The sequence below is a fragment of the Acanthochromis polyacanthus genome, chromosome 17, assembly GCF_021347895.1.
Source record: "Acanthochromis polyacanthus isolate Apoly-LR-REF ecotype Palm Island chromosome 17, KAUST_Apoly_ChrSc, whole genome shotgun sequence".
Taxonomy (NCBI): Eukaryota; Metazoa; Chordata; class Actinopteri; family Pomacentridae; genus Acanthochromis; species Acanthochromis polyacanthus.
In genome coordinates this window covers 8007492-8029258 of record NC_067129.1, presented here as the reverse complement: position 1 = coordinate 8029258, position 21767 = coordinate 8007492, and the positions used below count along the sequence as shown (strand labels likewise).

Sequence of the window (21767 nt, the reverse complement as noted above, 5' to 3'; positions counted from 1 at the left end):
TTTAGAGCATAGGAAGTGTTAATAAGAGTGTGAGGAGGGTTTTTAAAGCCTTAAAATACATATAAATAATAAAATAAATATGGTGGCTACTTCGTGGAGGACTGTACTGAATTTTAGGGGGCTGATGCCAATAACAAGTTTTAGAATAGAGAGTAATACATTCAGATATATGAGCTAATATTAAGTAGACACGTCACAGTTAAAACACGCTAAGCGACTTACCATGAAGACACCACTTGACTCCTGACCACTCTCAGCTCTGCTGCATGTGCTGCCAGTGTCAGTGAAGCTGCTCTGCTGGATAAACTGTGATGGCGCCATTTTTCAATCACCACAAAAATGCATTTTCTGCACTACAATCTGTTGAAAAAAAGAAAGAAAAATCATCACAGATCACAAAACATATATACGGATACTGATATACTGCTTCTGTGATTGGTTTGTATTGGACAATAATATCAGCTGATATTGGTCAGGGTTTAAACAACAGTTAATAACTAAAGCATGTCAGGAACCAGTTGCACATGACTTAATGGGAACTTATAGGAACCACAGTTGCTGAATATGAACCAGACAAAGCTAGTAAAGGCCTTTAATTCAGGAATGAAGGCTGTAAAAGTGGATTTTTTTTTGTGATTTTGTCACAAGGTCGCAGAGAAAGAGACATACGTACAGTTACAGCAAATATTACAGAAAAATACAGGCATATTCATTGATAAATAGCTTCTAATTAAATGCATTTGCTTTACTGAGAGGTTGCTTTTTTCCTGTTGTGTTTGTTTTGCTAGGAGGTGAAAGTCAAGTATGTGAAAGGTAAAGTTAGTGGAAAGTAAACACTGTTGAAACTTGTACGACAAGCTCTTTCAGTTTGTAGTATTAGTAGGTTGTTGAAGTGTCAAAATGAAAGGATACAAAGAAAACCGTTTCTATGTCACCTGTCATGATGCTTCTTCACTTAACGATTAAAGAGCACATCACTTCAGAAGCCCTTATCTTGACGGACCAGTTGGATGTTTTTAATGGGTGTGGAGGTTTTACTGCACAAATTAAATGTTGCAGAATGTATTCAGATCTAGAAACTCAGGTTTAAGGAATAAGCCATGAAAAATATTTTAGATCCAAACAGTTAAACGCATTTTGGAATATAAAGTAAATCCAGTGTTGACAGGTTTAATAGAATAAGAAGGGAGTACACTTTGTTCAGGCCTGCTTATGTGTGGTTGCATTTAGCTAAACAGCCTACAGGTTGAGACACATTTCCCCTCACAAAGAGGGCATTCATAACACCGCGAGTCACTGACGATTCACCGCAGAAACCGGAAAGTTACCTCAAAAGGTTTCAACTGAAAAATGCCTTTCAGTTATTAAGGAAGCAAATATGAAACACAGAGACTTCCAATCTCCTCCAATAAGCAAGAATCACGGTTTTATTTTAAAAAACAAATACACTGAAAATACAGCTCATTTTATACATGACAGCTTTATGTACAGGATATAAAACAAAGACAAAAATAGACTGTTGCTGTTAACGAGACAGCACTGAGGGGGGGAGATGATCGGATTAATTATCGAAAGGCGACCGGGGCTTCGTACGAAGAGCGTAGTGGGTCACAGCCGCGTATCCTCCTGATGATAATTTACTGGCAAGAAAGCATGGGAATGTTAATGCTCTTAGGTTTAAGAGCAGATTTTACATTTAAAGTCTCCCATTACGTTTGATCCATAACCGTGACAGCAGCTCAAGTATATTAAAACAGTCCTGGATGCGGCTCGACTCTCTTCTACCAGCCCCGGTGCCCTTCTCAGGCGGAGAGACGGTTCTTTAGGCACCAGTTTGTGTTCAACATCTTCTAAAAATAAAAAATAAAAATACTGGCTGAATCCAAATCCACCCTCAATTCCTTTCATCACAAACATTTTGGGAGATATGTCAACATCTGACATGTCTAAAGGTGAGGTTTCTGCTTCAATTTTGACCATTTTCAAGTGAAAAAAATCATTTTTACAACATTGTACAGCAGCATCAAATGTTAAACTGAAATGCCTTCAAGTGTAATTTACAAAAAAAGCACATCTCTTATCAAATTATACTTAAGGTCATTATTTTAAAGAAAGTATATTTGTATAATTTACAGCATCATACAAATAAAAGATACAATTTTTAACAAATACTGTACACTCTACAGTAAAAGCACTTTACTAGGACAACAGAAAATATACTATTAACAATAAGTTATATTGACTTCAAGGGACTGATAAAAAATATGTCTTCAAATAAAACAATTTAGAGACCAACTTTTAGTGGTCATTCTTTGTTCTGGAAATTTCCAAAAACAAGTTCATTTGGTCAGGAAGGAAATTAATACAATTAATTCATGATGCGAGATGTTTGCAACAAAGAAAAAACAAAACAAAAGAACAGGCAGACCAAAACGATCAGCACTCTAGAAACTGTACATGTAACGATTAAAATGCATTAACATCTAAAAAGCACACTGCTTGATTGAAATCGATATGAAAAGCCAAAAAATGAACCAAAACAAAGAGCGAGCGTTCCGAAACAAATACCAATAACATTTTAAAATTAACATGTCTATCAGAAAATGAGTCAATAAAATAGTAAATATAAAATAAAAGTGATGGGAACTCAACAGACAAGCTGCCAAGAAGTAGTTTCAAACGAAACTAAACAAGAGCCTTTGTGAAAGGAAACTCTTTCACAAGGAAGTAAAAACCAAATAAAGACGACAAAGATATTTTAGTGGTGATGAAAGATGGGTCCTTGTCAGACAGACCCTCAGCTCCCAGATACCAAAAGTATCAAATGCCACAATTCAGTGTATATCAGCGGATTCTTTTGCATACTACTCCAGTTATTAACAATAGCACATTATATGATAACCTGTTGTGATAAATGAGCTTTTTAAGTGCACATCTGTGGAACTCCTCATGTCATAATAAGGATTTTAAATTCATACCAACTTTCTAATGCCTTATATGCAATCAAATATGGGTATAAAAGTATGTTTTGTAATAAAAACATACTGATGATATAATGTTACAGCAAAAACTGGAAGACATGGAGCTGCAATCTTTCTTTCACAGTGCTTACTTTCTCCATTTGTCGCCTTTTTTGTTTATAAAAGCATTTTTAACTCAGTTTAAGTTGAAACAAAAGGCGACAAAATGTCTGCAAATTTCAACTCGGTCAATATTCAAGTCAAAACGCTACTTTACGATAAGTAGCTAATTTCATACGGTTTTGTTGTGGTGGTGTATACATGCTGATTTCTGGGAGTCGGGGTGGTCACAAGGGCGATAGTGTGTTAAAAATATACGTCATCCAATCAGCAAAGCATGTACTTTTGCTCCATTCAGACCTCACCATCGACCGTGAGCGACTGACCGACCTGCACTGAAGCCCTGATCGATACTGTAAAACACACGGCTTCAGTGCTACCCTGTTTACCCACTAGCAGGCGCGATAACACACGAGACTAGTAAACTAAACACGTCAAGGTAACTTCATCTCAGTCACTCGGTTGGTGGCCCTCCGCTTAGAAAGACTCCGACACAATGCAAAGCCTCGCTTGAAAGGTCCAAGTGTCTTGACAATCGTAAACCCACGGGCTCAAGTTATAATTTATAGTAGCTCTTACTCGCCCCACGGTGGCTCCACGCGCAGCCACGGCACATAAATAACAGTGAGGAAGCAAAAGACGAGAACAGCTAAATAGTAACATTCATCCAGTTTCAGTTTTCGGTTAACGGAAAATACGACTTCATGAAGAGCACCGAAGCACTCCCTGTTAGTTAGGTCCATTGAAAGCATGTGTTATAGGCAGGTCAATGTCTCCAGAGGGCTAAGGCTAAGTAGAAACAGATTAAAACAGACACAAGGGGCCAGCAAGTGGCTCCGTCACAGTGTCTAGCCATCAAGGTAATCAGCCTCCAATCAGAGGTAAAATGTGTGTGGCGTTTTTCTTGCCTCTCCTGCCTGTAAACCCAGGGCAGCGTTTCGAGCCGCCTACACTGGAACGTTTGGTCGCCATCTTAACCAGACGGCTTAGAAATGAGTGTAGGTGCTCTGCAATGCTCCCCAGGTCCGTGTCAGTCAGTATCAAGGGCTGCCGCCAGCTTCCACGTCGCTGTCGCTGGGGGCGCCTTTGTAAATCGGGCTCTTGTTCTGCAGTGCGGGCTCGTATTTGCGTGGGGATGACCTGCTGGCTTCACTGCTGTTCTTAATGCCGTAGAAGAAGTAGATGGCAAAACCTGGAGGCGGGGAGGAGAGAGAGGCGACAGGAGGTTATGAACTGCTACCATAATGTGAAGAAATGAAGACAAGACAAGGGTTGGTGATGATCCAACGCACCGATGATCATCCAGACGGTGAAGCGCAACCACGTCCCAACGTCCAGCTGCATCATGAGGTAGATGTTGACGAAAACGCTGAACAGGGGCAACCAGGGAAGCAGGGGGACCTTGAGAGGACAGAAGCAAAAATGTGAAACTCTGTCCTGGGTGGTGTCAGAACAACACGTACCAAAACATCGAATAAAAACAAAGCAACCGAGACTGTAATAATACTAAAATGAAAAGCGTCTGGACAAGAGATAGAGAAACGGCTCAGCTGTGTTCTCAGGGTTTGATAATTACCTTGAAGGTGAGAGCCTCTTTGCTCTCCGGCTGCCTCCAGATGATGATGACGCAGACGCCACAGAGCAGAGTCAAAATGATGCAGGGTACCATTACGCCGGCGTGTCCGCTGAGCAGTTGGTCCAGACAGTTGGCCAGGATAACGCACAATATGATGATGAAAATGGCTGCAGACAGAGGACAGGAGAAACTTATTTATACGCACAAATAACACACCAGAATAACTGTAACACCAGTCAACAGTGAGTGGTGTTTTACCATCTTCTAAGACACACTTACAGATAATAGCAGTGGTAGCGTAGACGATGTTCCCAGAGGTCTGGGTGGGGATTTTTCCACTCGGACAGAAGAGCAGCTTGGCGGTGAAGGTCTCTCGGAGCGGCTTCTCGTCCATCTCCATGCCGTATTCGTCGCCGCTGTCTCCTCCACTTACGGCCACCTTCTCTCCTTCCACCAGCTCCACCAGCTTCTCCGTCTGGCTGGACGAACTCAGAGTTCCTGGCTGATACCTGCAGAATGAGATAAGAGGGATTATTTACACAGAGCAAACAGGAAAATCACCCCTATGGCTTGAACTACTGATAGCTAATCATTCCTCTGCAAAAGCACATTTTCTGTTCAGTTGAATTCTAGTTCAAGAAGGAGAGTGTAAAGCTTGTGTGACCCTTGTGCTTCAGCTCTACTCAGATTATGATACAACCATGCTTGTAAACTAGCCTTATGGAAACTTGGCATCGGCATTAGAGATCCTATCAGCTGCTGGTGAGAATTTAACACTCCAGAAGTAGAGAATAGAAGTGTTTACCTGAGAATGAGGACACAGATGGCCACCAAAGAGTACGCCAGCAGAGTTCCTATGGACATGAGGTCGACCAGAGCTGCCAGGTCGAACAGGAAGGCCATCAGAGCTAGAAGGAGAAGCAAAACCAGAGTTTAGAAAATGTACACTGTCAACTTTAAAGTAATAGAGACACGCTTCAGTGACTGGTTGCAGCATTTGTATGGACAAAACCGCCCTCCTGAAACATCTGAGTATCTGTTGTTGCAGTATTTTCCCAAAGTGTTATTGATCCAGAACAGACAGCCTGTCAGAAAGACTGTAAGGCAGAGCTAAGGCAGGAAACAGAGCCGTGACCCAAGCAAACTATTAACAAGAAGTCTTCAGGCTTGACAGCAGGGCATCGACGCAAAAAAAGCAGCCTTCTGGCACATAGCATCGAGTAAACAAGACGAGAAAGATACACAGAAACACTAGGAGACAAACATGCTGCTTAAAGACGACCAAGTGACTAAATGCTGCAAGTCAGCGCCAGAAATGCTAATCAGTTAAATGATTACTATTGATGTATTCGTGTTGGTTAATTGTTGTGTTTAAGATTGCAGCCTTCCTCTTTCTATGCTAACGGCCAGATGTTGCAACCCCATAGAGTGAAACAGATCTAAAAAAATATGTTGTAGAGCTAGCTTGGCAGCAATTTAGGAAAACAAGGTTGACTTGTATTGAATGAGTTATCGTCATTTTCCAGACAAGGTTTAAACTTATCCAGAAAATTGGGATCAGTTTTGACTGTTTAATCTAAATTTAAATGAGTTACTATCAGAGAAGACTATCTTACCTGCAACGATGCCAGAAGCAACGGTAGCCAGCAGAGGGGTCTTAGTGCGCTCGTTCATTTTGGACAGAATACGGAACAGCAGCCCGTCTTCAGCCATGGCGTAAATAACACGGGGCATAGGGAACATAGAGCCCAGGAGGCTGAGAAGAGATCAAGAGTTAGCATTATAGTACTAAAAGTAAAGGAAAATGTGATGCAGAACAACAGCTTTGGGTGTCTTCTTCCTCACCTGGTGGACAGAGCGCAGAGCGAACCCACAGCGACGATGTATCTGGCAGGAGCCCAGCCGACGTAGCTGAAGGCCTCGGGCAGCGGACTCTGCGTGTTCAGCTCATAGTACGGCATCATCAGAGTCAGAGCAGCAGAAACGCCGAAGTAGGCAAAGAAACAGATGAGCAGTGAGGCCACGATGCCAACAGGGATGGAACGCATGGGATTCTTTGCTTCTTCGCCTGAAGGGAGAAAACAAAACAAGAACGAGGTGAGCGGATCGTATCAAAGCGCTGCAGGTTTTACTGCGCATCTTGACACAGCAGGTGACATCTCTTGCATTTCACTCCAGGTTGCATAACAGGGCCTGCACCCACACTGTTCAAATGTGACGTCTTGAGTAATATTTAACGAAAACCCAGCATCAAAAGTAGATTTCACTATCAAACATTTGTGCACATATGACCATGAGCAACAGTAAATTTCCCATGTTGCAGAAAACAAGAAATTGCACTTTCTTATAAAACAAAAGACAGCAACTTGTCAAACATAAAAGCAACTTTGCAATAACACACCCACAATGCTGATTGTGTGCCCATAAAGTTTAGCGTGAAGGGCAATGTTCAAATACTTTCACTTCATGTTCGTCACGTGCTTTATGTCGGTTTTTCCAACCAAGAATCCGTCTGCTGTTTATGTAGCTGCTTGTGTTCACACCTTCTGTACCTTGTTTTTCAGGGAAATATTAAAACTACTCACTTGTTGTCGCGATGCAATCGAAGCCCACGAACGCATAGAAGCAGGTGGCAGCACCAGACAGGACTCCAGTGAGGCCAAATGGAGCAAAGCCACCCACGCCAAATTGTTCCTTCACTCTGAGTGACAGAAGAAGAAAGAGACGCAATGATTAATGATCTAACTCTAATGAAAGGGTGAAACATCAGTTAGTTACTGACAGAGGCAGACGCTCACAGTAAAGTCTTGGTGGTGTTGGAGCGGTTTACATAGCTGATGTAATCCTCTTCTGTGAGGTTCCAGTTGGCTGGGTCCCCTTTGACAAAGCCAGAGATGATAACGAATCCCAGCACCACTAGGTTGATGCCCGTGAAGATCTTGTTGACCAGCGCCGATTCGCTCACGCCGAAGGCCAGAAGTCCTGAGAGTGGAAAGAAGAGGAAGGTGAGGACAGGAAGCGAAAGGAGAGAGGATTCATATTCAGCATCAATAACAGCATGTCCTGTTATGTGGGTGGATGGATTTCATCACTTGCAAAGAAAAATATCACTCATCAACACCAATCCACCAATTATTTATATGTAACACCGCTACTGGCATGTCACTTTAGCTGCAATATTAGTGCGACAACTGTTCAGGCTGTTATGCAGTAATTTGAACGCAACACTAACAACGCTGGCATGAACTGCAGTGACCAAAACGAGGGTTGAATTTGGAATAAGTCAGATGAATTTAAGAAGCTCGCATGAGTTATTTGGTTCGGGTTTTTGTTTACATTAAAAAGTTAATAAAAATCACTTGTTCCTAACTCTTATTCCACAACCACGTTCATGGCTTGGATTTAGCATGAGTTGGAAACAATTCAACCAAGCAAGGAAGTCATTTTATCAGATTTTTTTTAATAAGAATCACAAACTCACCAGTGAGCAGCAGGACCAGGATGAGTGCGAACAGGTCAGGATACTCCGCCAGCACCCCACCTGGCACTTTCATCGCCATGGAGGCTTTGAAGAAGCCGGAGATCTTTTGTTCGACCAGGCTGTCGAACGTCGAGCTCCAAGCCCTCGCCACGCTGGCCGTACCTACAAGACAAGACAGATGTGGAGATGCATCAACAATCCAGTGACTCCCAATGACTTCTCTGCATGATTCTCTATAATCCTTTATTGTAATTTTACTTTTTTGGTTGAGCAACAAGCTCACCTATCACATATGAGAGGATAAGGTTCCATCCCGTGATGAAGGCCCAGATTTCTCCGACTGTCACGTAGCTGTAAAGGTACGCCGAGCCCGTCTTGGGGACACGGGCGCCAAATTCGGCGTAGCACAGGCCGGCCAACATGGAGGACAGAGCGGCGATGAGGAAGCAGAGTACGATGGCGGGTCCGGCCTTCTCTCGGGCCACTTCGCCAGCGAGGACGTAGACACCGGCGCCCAGAGTGGAGCCCACTCCCAAGGCGATGAGGTCCAGAGTGGACAAACATCGGGCGAAGCGGGTTTCTTCGCCGGAACAGTCTAATGCCCGGCGGCGAAGCAGGGTTTTACCAAGCGTGGACAGCATGCTGGCCATATTTGCTGTGACTGTGTGTGGGCGCAGTACCAGGCTATGGGTTTTAAATCCTTAGTGTGGGTGTGTGTGATTGACAGAGCTTAAACAGAACACGTGTGAGTGGACTGTGAAGCAGTAATTCAAGCAGATGGGGTAGGTAAATCAAGTACTTGTTTATTACTGGTCCTTTGGTGTAGGTGTGTTGACTTCAGCAACAGCCTCTTGAATACACAGAACAGGAAGTGGCAGGTCTGTGGTCACAGTATTTTGCAGCAGCCGATTAGGACCTGGAAGGAAACCAAACAAGAAAAGAAGAACTCAGAACAGGGCACTATTCAGCAACAGCCAAGGCTTACATTTCTCATAACTTTCTGTTTGGCATTATGGTGTCCTTTCTTTCCAGCAGAGCTCTTTTTCCAGGAAAGGTGTTCAAACAAAACCATGTAAAGCACAGAAATGCTCTTACAACTTGTAAAGTCTGGGGTGCATGCTCTCTCAGCTCAATAAATTGATATCATATGAAATGCCTCAGTGGGGTTTAGGTTTAAGTGCACGCAGGCAGCACCAGCGAAGTTGGAAACTTTCTTGGAAAATTCTTCAAAAAGCTACAGATCATCGGTCAGTCAGCAGGTTTCAACGGACAATAAAGGGGGGGGGGGGGGGGGGGGGGGGAGACATTTCACTGCATGGGAACTTGTATAAATACCAGTTACACAACTTCCAGGAATTCATACCTCCACCTTTTACAGCTTAGTAGCACATCATGAGACGCAGTGGGGCACAGAGAGCCCTCGTGAAGACAAAAGAACACCCAATGTTCTCCTCCTTGGTTTGAATCCAATCTTAACGTCGCCTTAACAAATAAACCTACCATCGAGCACACCCTTACAAAAACACAAGAATACCTGGTCTAATTCCTCACCACTCCCTTACTGTGAAAACACGGCGCCCTACTAATAGTGTTATGTTTTTTTTAGCAGACAGGGGCAGATAGGGAGAAGCCTGGGAAAGCCAGAGGATATGAAGGGATGATGGTTGGTCGAATTCAAGCTAATATCAACAAGGGAGAGGAGGACAGCATGAGCCAGCAGTTTGATAAGATGGACCAGCTGCACTAGTCCATCTTATGTGACATGCAGATAAAACTCACTACAACTACAAAAATGGACCTTTGCCTATAAACAAATGCAGGAAAATGTCAAACAGCCAATGATTTACCCATACAGTGAAATTACTACTGTAGTTTGTATGATGTTTATGAGTTTGTGTATCGTAGAAGCTTGTTTAAAAGGATTTGTTTTAATGTAACAATGCTCCGTCTATTTCAATAACTTAACTAAATATTCTTGCACAAGTTTTGTATGCTTTCCCCAGAAACTAAATTTCAATTATGGTATTTAAAATGAAGCCTGCCTGAAGTTTAGAGCTTTGGCTGCAATAAAAATTCAGTCCAGTTGCCTTTTACTACAATGCGGTTCAAAATTTTGTTGATTATCAGAGGCATTATCATTGATTTGAAAAGCAAAGCCAAAACAACCTTCAAGGACAACAGCAACACATTTTAAGTCAGCGCTTTCCAAGTGAAGGAAATAGTAAATGATAATAATTACATCAGTTTCTGCAAATGCATGTGCACACACACGAGTTGATAACAGGCTAAGGACACGGCACCATCTGAGCAGGTCAGATACACTACTTCTGTTTGTCTCTGGAAGTGGTCCCATTCTGCAATGGTGGGACTGACGTAAATTACAAAGTGAACACAACTTCAAAACTGGAATGAATCAAGCCAAACAACCCAGAAGGTAACGTTCCTAACGTCACAGGTCAATAACCTATCTGGTATGTTGTGTTCATGTACACAGCTGAAACAACACACCTCATAGAAAAAGGTTCAAACACAAGGTTTGACTGTTTGTTTGTTTTTTTTATTTGGAGGCAGCAGACTGATGTTCAGCTACATTGCTTCGTGCCATTTAAGGCTTTGAAGATGTCACAGAAAACCATCTAACATTTAATTGTTAGGTAAAAGATTTTACTCCACGGGGTGCACTGAGGAAAGAGGAATGCTTCAAACAGGTCAGGCCATTAAGTTTACTCCAACTTCAGCAAATGCTAAAGTCAGATTTTGAAGTAATCTGTTCAACCATGCTGCTCCTGCTGGGATTAACACATGTAACCCAACCCAGACTTGCAGTGCTGCTCAAAAGTGTCATTAAATTAAGTTAACTTTTAGAAACTCAGATGTCCATGGAGAGCAAAGCTTTGCACATCAAGAAGTGTGTGTGAATCCGCGAGTGTGACTGTCAGGAAGCAACAATTTGTTTTTGTTAGAACGGCTCAGTGCATCATGTTGTAATACTGTTTTCGCATGTTTTTGGCAGTGTCACTGGAACCACAGGGAAATTTATACGCAATGTGCTTCGGTGCAAGAAATGCCACAATTTAATTCACTGTAGCACCTCCAGTATTTACAGTAACGCTGTTCCGGACACACAAGTTAAGGCCAATCCATGCCGGAATGCAAAAGGTGCAGTAAGTTTATCTTCTCTGCAAATACTACACAATTCATGACTACTACATCTACAGCTGCCATGTGTAACCATTACCAAGTCAGTAAAATGGACTATGATCATGGTTATCTAACATGCATGTTTGCATATAACATTACTCAGAAAACAGTCTGCTGTTTAGCAAAAGACTGAAGCGACAATTGGGGAGCTTATATCAGAAATAAACAAATCCACTCTATTCTTATGCTTTATTATACTATAAGGGGGAAAAAAATCCTGGATTTGACTGTGTATCATTTGCAGGTTTCCAACAATAGGCCTAAGGTCAGGACTTGGGAGGCGGAGCACTGTTCGTGTCTGAGGCTATTAATGCAGCGACACTTGATCCTTTCCCATTTCAGACCTATCAGTCACTTCACCGGTCAGTCAGCGAAGAGGAGAAGTGAAACACTAACCCAGCAGCACAGAACAGGCCGACTCTGTGACACACTGTGTGAACGTCAGAGGTTGGCTGTCTGCTTGGATCAAAGATTAGGCAAAAATTGTCCTTTCACAGTCATTAAATGTGTGAGATTGAAGATGACGGGCCGAGGGTGAAGATCGCCAACAGCAAGACCATTCTTTTGTGCTTTCCGCGGAATCTATTTTCTGTTGTGCTGTCAGGTTTTCCTTGTCTTAAACTGTGTCCGGTTACAATCCAATTAGAATGCAGCTTCAGGCAAACCATAAAAACTAAAATCTTATTTGTGCTTCAGGAACTTAATGAAACATGACACGACATTTGTATTGTTTTTCACATCTTGGGGAGAAGTGGCCTGAATAAGGCTACATCTGTGCTCAGGAAGTAGTGCTTTTGATTGATGGTTATTGCAATTAACAATCGAACTGTCCCTTTCTGTTAATCTTACACTTCTGTTGGTTTCAGATTAGCATCTCTGACTGCCGCCTTTGTGCTGCCTCCAAGTCTTGAAACCCAAATGTGCCCAGAGCTTTGGCTTTGCGGTGGAATTTCTGACGTTATATTAACAGATGTTCGTCCAAATGAAGCATGTCGAATATTAGAAGTCAAGTTCCTTGAGACAAACAGCTGATGTTGCTCAACTGTAGCATGAGAAGATGGAACAAAAGCACAAAACAGGTGGGGAAAAAGTGGAACTAGTGATTGAAATGTGACATTTCTGTTCGTTTCATCCATGTGCATTTAGCGAGGTGAATGGAAATACTTCAGGTGCCACTGATTTAGCTTCCTCATACGATGGAAGCAGACATAAGAGGCAAAAAAAGTGATTCAGACAGACAATATAGTAGACATCAAAAGGGTCACGAGTTTAGTTTATCCAAGTCTCCATTAAACAGAAAGTATTTCAGCTAAAGATCTAATTTTAGACTTTTTCATAGCACACAGGATACAAGCTCTCACAATGACAATCTTCTATCAATACCACAAAAACAACATAACCTAATTATCAAAGCCTTTCTAGTTGTATGATTTCAAAAGAGAATATCCTGTCTAGTACAGTTAAGTGTTGGGAGAAAAAGGACAAACACGGTCAAACAATGAAATACAAACAACACAGAGAGCACCCGACAACCGCAACAACAAACATCCAGCCCTCTGAAGACTGATGGGAAACTGGTACATGGTGGAAATGCTCCCACTCCCCACTTGGTGTGACATTCCAGTAGCATTTTCCACTCGCACACCGGGAACTGAGATCTGAGGGTGTCAGTAAACATTTATTACCAATCTACTGTGCCCAGCTGGCTGTGATCCCTTCAGGGGTTCACCCAGTCACTGCAGCTATGCAAAATGGAAGACAAATAAGACGAAAAGATGCCAGTTCCCGCTTAAATTTAGGAAAAATGCACATCTGATGTCTCTGTGATCTCAATTTAAGGTGGTCCCATTAAATCGAGCCACCTCAACCTTCGATGTGGCCTCCGTCACGTCAGCAAGTTGCTAATCTTTTCCTTGTGGTTTTCACGAGGGCTGCCGTTTGTAAGTGGGGCAGGTTTGTGCCAGGTTTGCTTAGAGGCGTGGCTCAAAAAATCTGCAAGTTCCAGAAACCCACACACACCCCAGTGAGACGACCAGTGTGATACCTGCCACCATTTTAAGTTCCTGTCACCGAGATAAAGCCACGGGACTTTCACTGGGAAGCAAATGCTAAGTGAGAATTTGATAATGGTCTTGTTGTCTCTTTGTTTACAACTGTGTCCAAGCATTTTAGCTTTTTTTTTTTTTTTTTTTTAAACATGGGACTAACTAAAAGGCTCTTTATCCTGGAGGACTATGACCAACCACTCGGGCCAACAGTCCTCCGGTTACGACAGGCTTCAAGGATAACGGTGCTGTTACTTGACTTAGCATTGCTGCCACAGACTTAAAGAGGATTATTCAGAGGAGTAACAAACCTGCTAACCTCATTATAACTTCTTGCTGCGTCTTGTACTATCCACATGAAGCAAAGCATGGCTTTGTTTTGACTGTCACTGTTGACAACAACAACAACAACAATGCTCTCTGGTTAGAGAATTAGACGAGTGGCTTCACTTCCATTATATGATAATAACGTATAATGTATTTTTCCTCAAACTCTGCACATCACAGTCCTGACATTTGTGTCAAATTCAGAAGTGGGGGAAGAAAAAAAAAAAAAAAGAGTAAAAAGACTGTTTACAAAATTCTGACATGTCTTATTTTAGCGATTCAGATTATATAACTGCACAATATTCAGTGTCAAAATTGCAATGCAGACTGAATATGCACAGCAAAATGAATGAGGAATAATAAAGAAACACTACACAAAAAAAGATCTGGAAGTAAAAACATCAGTTGTATGGAAATATTTCAGTGCATAAAAGTTAATATTAATCAAAAACAGGCACTCATGGACAGTATGTCTTGCGATTGCCGTTACAAACACCCTAATTATTCTAGAATTAACTAATTCTATGCAAGTTTTTCCAATATCTTGCAGCCCCACTAAACATATATTTTTTTCTGATCTCAAAATAATTTTTCTATTGTTTGTCTAATTAAAAGTTGCATTAAAAAACAGTGAACGTTACAAAACTTTATACGCCTAATGCTAAAACCACTGCATCCTCATTGGAGGGGCCCGGCAGCTGAACAAAGGGAACAGTGCACTCTGTACCCTGCAGGGCTAAGCATTCTCTAGAAGAGGTAAATGTGACCTTGCATAACCCTGGAAGGTGCACCACATCATTACTGAACATACACACTCGATGAACCACTCTTCAAACATCACACAACGGTTTTCCAGGCGTTTGAAGTTCTGAACCAGGAATAAACTGTATGTTTCCATGTATAAGGTACACAACAGCTTCACATAATGGCTGTATGCGTGTTTTTTTCTTTTTAACGTATGTGTGGAAAGTCTGTGTGGACAGATCGACCGCTGAGACTGAACCGAACGACCCGTTAAGTCACCTAGCTGGACAGCAGCACTCCTGCCAAAAACTGCCCTCGCTACGAAATGGAATGTGACAAAATGAGAGCCTGTTCGCTTTCCCATGACTAGAGCGAAGACCGTTAACAGTAACCGACACGATAGCGGCAGCACAAATCCATGGAGTACAAGAAAGGATAACCTTCCAGCTTGGCACATATGCACGCCAAAGTGTGGCTACAAAGCTGCAGCACAGCATGGGGTGGAAAAGATACAGTCAATTATTGCAGAACATCTTGACCCAAGTGTAATTATTTAAGCATTTCAGCAACTCCGCACTTTATCCTGATGCAAAAAATTTAATTGAGCATGGCTGATTCCAAAATGTACTAAGATCACATCAGAGAAAGGCCCTCCGATGCAGTCTGATGACTCTACGGGTGGGGTGGCCACAAAACTCCTTGTTAAGTTCACTTACCATTTAACACAAACAACCTATTAGCCATTACTAAGCCAGAAATGGTCACCAGGCCAAGTCCCTAATCCAAAGAGGTGCGATTGCTCAAGAAGACAGATCAGCTGCAGCACAACAGACCCACTCCAGACGTATCAAAGATTGTGTTGTTATAGGCAGAATTGCGGCTGTACTGGAAACAATTTATTTTGGGGGGCATTGTTGCATCACCAAGTCGTAACTAGTAGAATTGTTAGCTGTATTCCCACTGCAATGGTAAAAAAATTGAGTGCTTAAGATCATTAGGCTTTTATATGTGGCTGCACTGATTATTATGTACACCTGGTATAAACAGTCCTGCAGTAAATCTCACCTTCAACAGATTAGAATATTTAGTCTAGTGACGTAAATATGGTAGACAAACACTGAAATACCCCTGGAGATAATAATGCAAATCAACAGTACTACAACAGCAATAAAGTTGGAAAATATGACATTGCAACACTTCTTCTGCAGGTTTTTTTCATTAGATTGATTGATTTTTTTTGCTCTGAGAGACTGACAGCTTCATGCGTGCAGCATCACTCCCACGGAAACGCAATAAAAACAATGGGTTCTTTGAAAAAATGTAAATGCGATGGATTTCTTTTGAAGTAACGTGACATGCAGCTGTCTGGTTAGCACAACATCCTCTCTACCACCACTACTACTACGACTTCTCTCCACCCCATCCAAAACACTTAACCCTACGCCGAGCAGTATTTTAATCTCATTCCTACACTCTCCTCTTGTCGCCACTTTAATTTAACCACATTTGTAATCGTGTAGTGGCTGTACACCGACTGATGCAACTCAACGGCATGGCAACACCCTGATCTGAGGCAGAAAGCCAGACTAGTGTACCCGGAAGGATGACTCACTTTGACGACACGCGCGAACGACCTGGTTCGACGACACTACAGAAAGTTAAATTAATGTACTGTGAAATTACGACCACTTACGGGTTGTTTCGACCATTTTCTGGGATGTCCAGCTGTCCGTCTGGATGAAAACGAACCCGTCGACAATTGAAACAGCAGTTAGCTCCTCGGCTCTCGCGTGGCACTAAATGACGCCTCCACATGTTTAGGAAATGCACGACACTAAGTTATACATTCATAACTGGCGGGACGTAGCGTTTGAATGGCAGAATGTTTACGGTATTTGTCTCATGGGTCACATATTTGGCAATGTTTGTACTTGAAATTAAACTAAACAATACATGTTGTATTCGTATTTAGTTTTGCAGCTACACAAAAATCATTCTTACAGTTTTTGTTTGTAATTTGCAGATTTATTGCATCAGCTATTGCAGGTACACGTGACTGTTTAATTCTCCGAAAATACCACACACCAGCCGAATTAAATTTATTTGCTGCTACGTCTTTGAGAATTTTAAGTCGGAGTATTAATATTTCCGCGCTTTTTTTGGGCCTTTAAAAGCAACATTCCGGTCACCCTCATGTAGCGACGCTAGCAATGCTGTGTGTTAGCCGTTCGGCTAAACACCAAAACAATGAATGAGAACCGCGAGTAAAAGCGCGGACAAGTGTCGAGCGGCGAGTTTAAAAACTAGAAAACCTTTTACACCATTTTTTTCTTACCACAGTGATACCCTTTCATTAAGATTCCACTCAGTTTTCCGGGTAACGTTACATCAGCTGATTCCCCGCTCAAATGATAAACTAAGCCTGCGAAAAAACCCAACAATTCTCTGACACGCCGGTTTAAACTTAGTTTCTCACCGGTAAACTCAAATCAAGACGTTTATGTTTCGTTTTTATTCTGTTTTTTGAAATTTCGAAACAGTGCACCGGTACAAGTGACAACACATGACGAAGATTGCATCATCTGCGTGCCTAAACGTTACAACTGGATGGAAAATGTCGCTTAAAGACGACTTAAATTAGAAAGATGTTGACCCTTAGTGTGTAAATAAAAAGTAAAAGTGATTACCTTTTATTGTCTTCTGCTTGATAAAGAGCGAAAGGACAGAAATGGGAGGATAGTGAAGCTGTTGCTGTGGTCGGTCGCTGATGAAATAATTCCGCTCGGTTGAGTGTGTGAGTTTTATGAACGTCGTGGGGCGGGATATGTGTACAAACAAACTGACGCAACGGAGGCGGAGTTTCCATCCTGAATGGAAATACGAACGAAAGAGCGCATGCCTCTGTTCAAAACTACACTGTACAAATCAGTGTAGCTACGGGAGAGATTGGCAGAAACAGAATAAAACACACACTTTTAATGTTTTGGAGATAAGAGGACAAAAAAAAGCGAGACAATGTGCATCGTGTTCCCATGTGGCTTCCTGTAGTAGCATGTGAAAGCTATGTATAGGCTCCAGACTGCACTATATCCTGCTGCTTTGTTGGACAGATTCAAAGAAAAGGAAGGCAAAACTAAACAATTTCTTCATGTGTACATGCACCCAGTGACCTGAGCATCCTGGAGGGTCACTCGGTGGTGTCAAACGATGTGATTTTCAGTGTTTCTTTCTTGTTTCATCCCATTCGTGAAAGCCACATGGTGCAAAAAGTCATCCAAAATCTGTTTGATGAAGTGATCATCTCAAAAAACATGATGCGACATGGACCCAAAATGGCATCAGCTCTTAAAGGCCCCCTCCAGCTGCTGATATAATCCCCAAATATTTTGCATCATTTATTCCAACAATACAGTAGAACAACAGTTTTACTATTTTTTTAAACACGTTTCATGAGTGTAATGCTGAAACCTACTATGTGTGTCGATACTTCAATAAGTTCTTGGCCTCATCAGAAAACGCGACAGCAGAAAGATTGTTCTTGTATTATTTTGCCACATAGTCTCATTTAAGTTCAATCCCTGAAGATTGTCACATCTTGAGCCTCCAGATTCTCCTCAATGGCATGCATGACTTTATCATCACATTGAAATGAGCGACCGCGCACGTAGGATTTCAGTTTAGTAAATAGATAGACGTCAGACAGTGCAGGTCGGGTGAGTTAAGTTCATGGGGTCACAGTTCAAAGCCACATTTGGCTGCTTCTATCACCTCAGCTGTTTGGGTCACATTATCACAGAGCAATAGCACACCAGCTTGATGATTTGCTCTATTGTTTTTTTTCTTTGATTGCTTCAAACATCTGAGTTTTTGTGGACAGTTATATAGGGAATTATAGAATATGGTTATGCCTTAAAATGGGGGTTATGTCCCTTGTGTCTAGGAGAGGCTTTATTTCTCACATTTTGTTTCAAGATTCGGCAGTGAAGGTATAGTTTTGTATTCTGTATACCCGTGATTTTGGGATGAATAAGTAAACCTAACTTGTCATATTAGTTCTTACAGCAAACCTTGTCTTTTTCAGTGCAACACAATGTAGTCTGATGCAACCCAAAATGGCATCGTCCTTTGAAGCGCCTGTTCGGTTCTTAATTTAACCTGTAAAAACGAAACTCTGTGAATCAAAGTGACTTATTTTTAGGTTTGTTTTCCATGCAAATAATCTCTTCCTGCCTTGAAATAGCTTAAGTATAACTGCCATAAGTCCAGCTTCTCACTCGATTCATCCCTCCACCACTGTAAAAACTGTAAAACTACTCTACTACGCTACACAATGGAAAGTTGGAATATTAGAATGATTTATCCATACACGTTGAAAGCAGAAACGCTTTGAGTTGATACAAAAAGCTTCATCTTTCAGGATTGGTTCCTTAGGTTTGTTACATAGGAAACATGAATCTAAATTTGTGTTTTCGAGACCGTTTTGATACTACAGTTTATAGACTGCTTCTTTCACTCATAATATGTCTTCTAGCACATATAAGACATCATATGGTCTTGATAACTAGGCTTGATTTTGACCAGAAGAGGTATTAAATAATAATATCCTTCGACCTCTAGTGAATGTTTCTGCACATTTCTCACAATCTCAATAATATTCTTTGGTTTCTTTGCTGGTACTGCTTTCTTTAAGTCCCACCAAACATCGCCAGTGGTGAAGAAGCCAGGAATGTTTCCTAATTTGGACTCCCTCTGATCCCCGACATGGATGTATATTTGAGATCACTGTCCAGTGATTACCAAGCTTCAAACATTTTTCTACAAATAGGTCTAGTGTCTTCAAAGAATCAAAGCCACACGGTCAAGTTTACCAGTTCCTGCAGCAGGAAAACATCATCACAACAGGACGGACCTCCCTCCATGCTTGACTGTTGGAATCGTCCTCTTTTCGTGCAGATTTAGTTCTTCTATGCCAGACATACCACTGAGTCCAGTTCAGTCTCATCACTCCTTAAACAGACTCCTAGAATTTTTACAGGGCTGTTAACATTTTTCTTACATATCTGGTTTGGCTTTTATGCGCTTTTAGGTTAAGAATGGAGTGTTGCGAAGTTTATGAAGGTTCATGAAGCCTTTCTATTAACTGTTGTCATTATAGTTTGTACCAGAGATCAAATTATATTTATTTTCAGGGTTGATACTGTGTATTAGCAATCAAGGAGATCAATAGCTGATATAAATTTGTAGTAAAAGGGAGTAAGTGACACAAATTTGAATTTGTATACTATTTTCATGTAAATTTTTAAAGCATAGAACTTTGTTTTACAATAAAACATGGAATGAAGTGTGTTTTTTAACTCTAAAATCAACAATATCAATACATTTCTTTACCATAAATGTAGAAAATGCTTTCCCGTAATTTTACAGTTGTGTTCTGGCTACCACAGCTGCCAAAATTTTACTGTAAAAACAACCTTTTTTTTTTAAAGTGTAGACAGGACTTGTAATAAAACAGGATCTGCCTTGAGGTTCTAAATCAGTTTAATGTTGAGGTGATTTTGTCACATCAGATTCCTATAAAGCAGCTAACACACAATAAAAAGTGGTCTTTGAGGCCCCTGTTTTGCACACTTGCACCAGTTAATAATCCAGTCATGCAAAGGAACAATCATCTTTTACGTATTTAACTTAAAAGCCTTTTTACATTGCTGACTGTTTTTAACATCATTATAGCACAGTATCCACCTAAGCGAGACTGTGCAAAAGATAGAACTAAGATTGATTTCAGGAGGGGGAATCTGAGTAGAAGTTTAATGCTTTTTACTGTAAATTATTATTAGATATTGTTTAATTTTCATATGTAAAAGTGTGGAGTTCTATTTTTTCTGACTTCTGCTTCTAGGAAACGCTGAATGTCCATTTTGTCACAACTTCGACCATACCCGGGGGTAACTTTAATAAATGGCTTTGCAAATTGCATTTTCTCCCTCTCCACCCGTCGCTCTCTGTCCGATGGTTCTATAGTAGCCACTCGTTGCACCTTTTGTCCTGGCCCAGTCACACTGCTTTGGGTTGCTCTTTCAATTTACTTCCACTTTATCAAGCTAACCCAACTGGGTGTCTCAGCAAACACAACAAACGTCACGGCTGCACTCTGGGCTCCAGGACTAACCAAACAGCACCTAATCTCTGCCTTGGTCCTCCGTGTCCGTCCTGTCTGCACACTTTCAATGCTCAGGACGAGGCCAACACATCAAAGCTCACTAGTTTTATAGGTCACAGTGCTCACAGATGAGGGAGGTCACGGCCAGTGTATGTATCCCAGGCGTCCCACACATTCTTTAATTTCATTATTTACTAGATTTTGTTTTATTTAAAGATATGAACATGGTTGTAATCTACATAACTGTGAGTGATGTGCACGTATAGGTATAGAATAGCAGCATTTTCTCTCTTTTGATAGTTGAAAATCACTTAAATTGTTCAACTTCTACATCCATCTATTCATACGTATACATTTATTGTATGTTTGTATCATAAAGGAAGAGTTTTTGTTTTGTTTTAGATATGTTCATGCATTAGATATGTTAAAACCAACAACATGCAGTTTATAAATGTATGAATAAACCTTTTTTTAATTTTGTATTTGCTGGTTTCACTAAAACACAGGCGGTTCACTGTATGACTACTCTTCACCATTTCATTTTCTCTCTGTGGGGACACCGTGGTTGCTCTAATTGCTGTCATGCCTGATTTGGATCACCTGCAGTTCAACGTCTGCATCACAAGATCACTATTCTGGGACAACTTTAATCCACCTGTGGCCAGAATTTCCCTTTCCCTGTTTGCTAATCCCCGCGTTTCCTGAAGACCAGCAGCAGCGAGAAAAAGATTAGAGGACTTTAAAATGTTGAGTGAAACACAAAGAGGCGCACTGTTGCCACTGAACTGACTCAACTTCGGCTTTATTTTTTATTTGCTGCACAGGTCAAAGCTTTGTTTTTGTTATTGCTCTGTTTACATTTTTCATAGACTGTATTTTCTTTCAGGATAATGCTGTGTATAATAAATAGGAAGTACACAGAAATACCAGAATTTCAGCAGGAACTGGTTTCAGAAGAAAGGTTGTGTAGATTTCTCTTTTTCTTGCCGGACAGTTTGACCTAAATTTTTCCCTCGACATTTATTGTATTGTATTGTATTGTATTGTATTGTGGCCCTCCTCTGTAATATGGAAGGCCTACAACACTTATTTTATCAGTTAACTTATTGTTGATTTTGTCTAAACAAAGGTCAGAGAGCAAACAAAATGTCGA

At 41.2% G+C, this 21767-nt stretch overlaps 1 protein-coding gene across 2 annotated transcripts; it reads right to left on the bottom strand.

Moving 5' to 3' along the window:
• Positions 1 to 1399: 1399 nt before the first annotated feature.
• On the bottom strand, positions 1400 to 17279 carry slc7a3a (solute carrier family 7 member 3a). 2 transcript variants are annotated; one of them, XM_022221036.2, is made up of 12 exons: positions 17142 to 17279; positions 8421 to 9053; positions 8138 to 8299; positions 7455 to 7638; positions 7242 to 7357; positions 6502 to 6724; positions 6273 to 6412; positions 5462 to 5564; positions 4936 to 5165; positions 4657 to 4823; positions 4373 to 4481; positions 1400 to 4272 (listed from the first exon to the last, which is right to left on the bottom strand). In XM_022221036.2, exons 2-12 carry the CDS (start codon positions 8785 to 8787, stop codon positions 4121 to 4123), a joined length of 1953 nt encoding a protein of 650 aa, XP_022076728.1. In that variant the 5' UTR covers positions 8788 to 9053; positions 17142 to 17279; the 3' UTR covers positions 1400 to 4120. The 2 variants fall into 2 exon arrangements, with proteins under 2 accessions (XP_022076728.1, XP_022076729.1); XM_022221037.2 differs by lacking the exon at positions 17142 to 17279 and adding an exon at positions 16148 to 16277.
• Positions 17280 to 21767: the final 4488 nt, after the last annotated feature.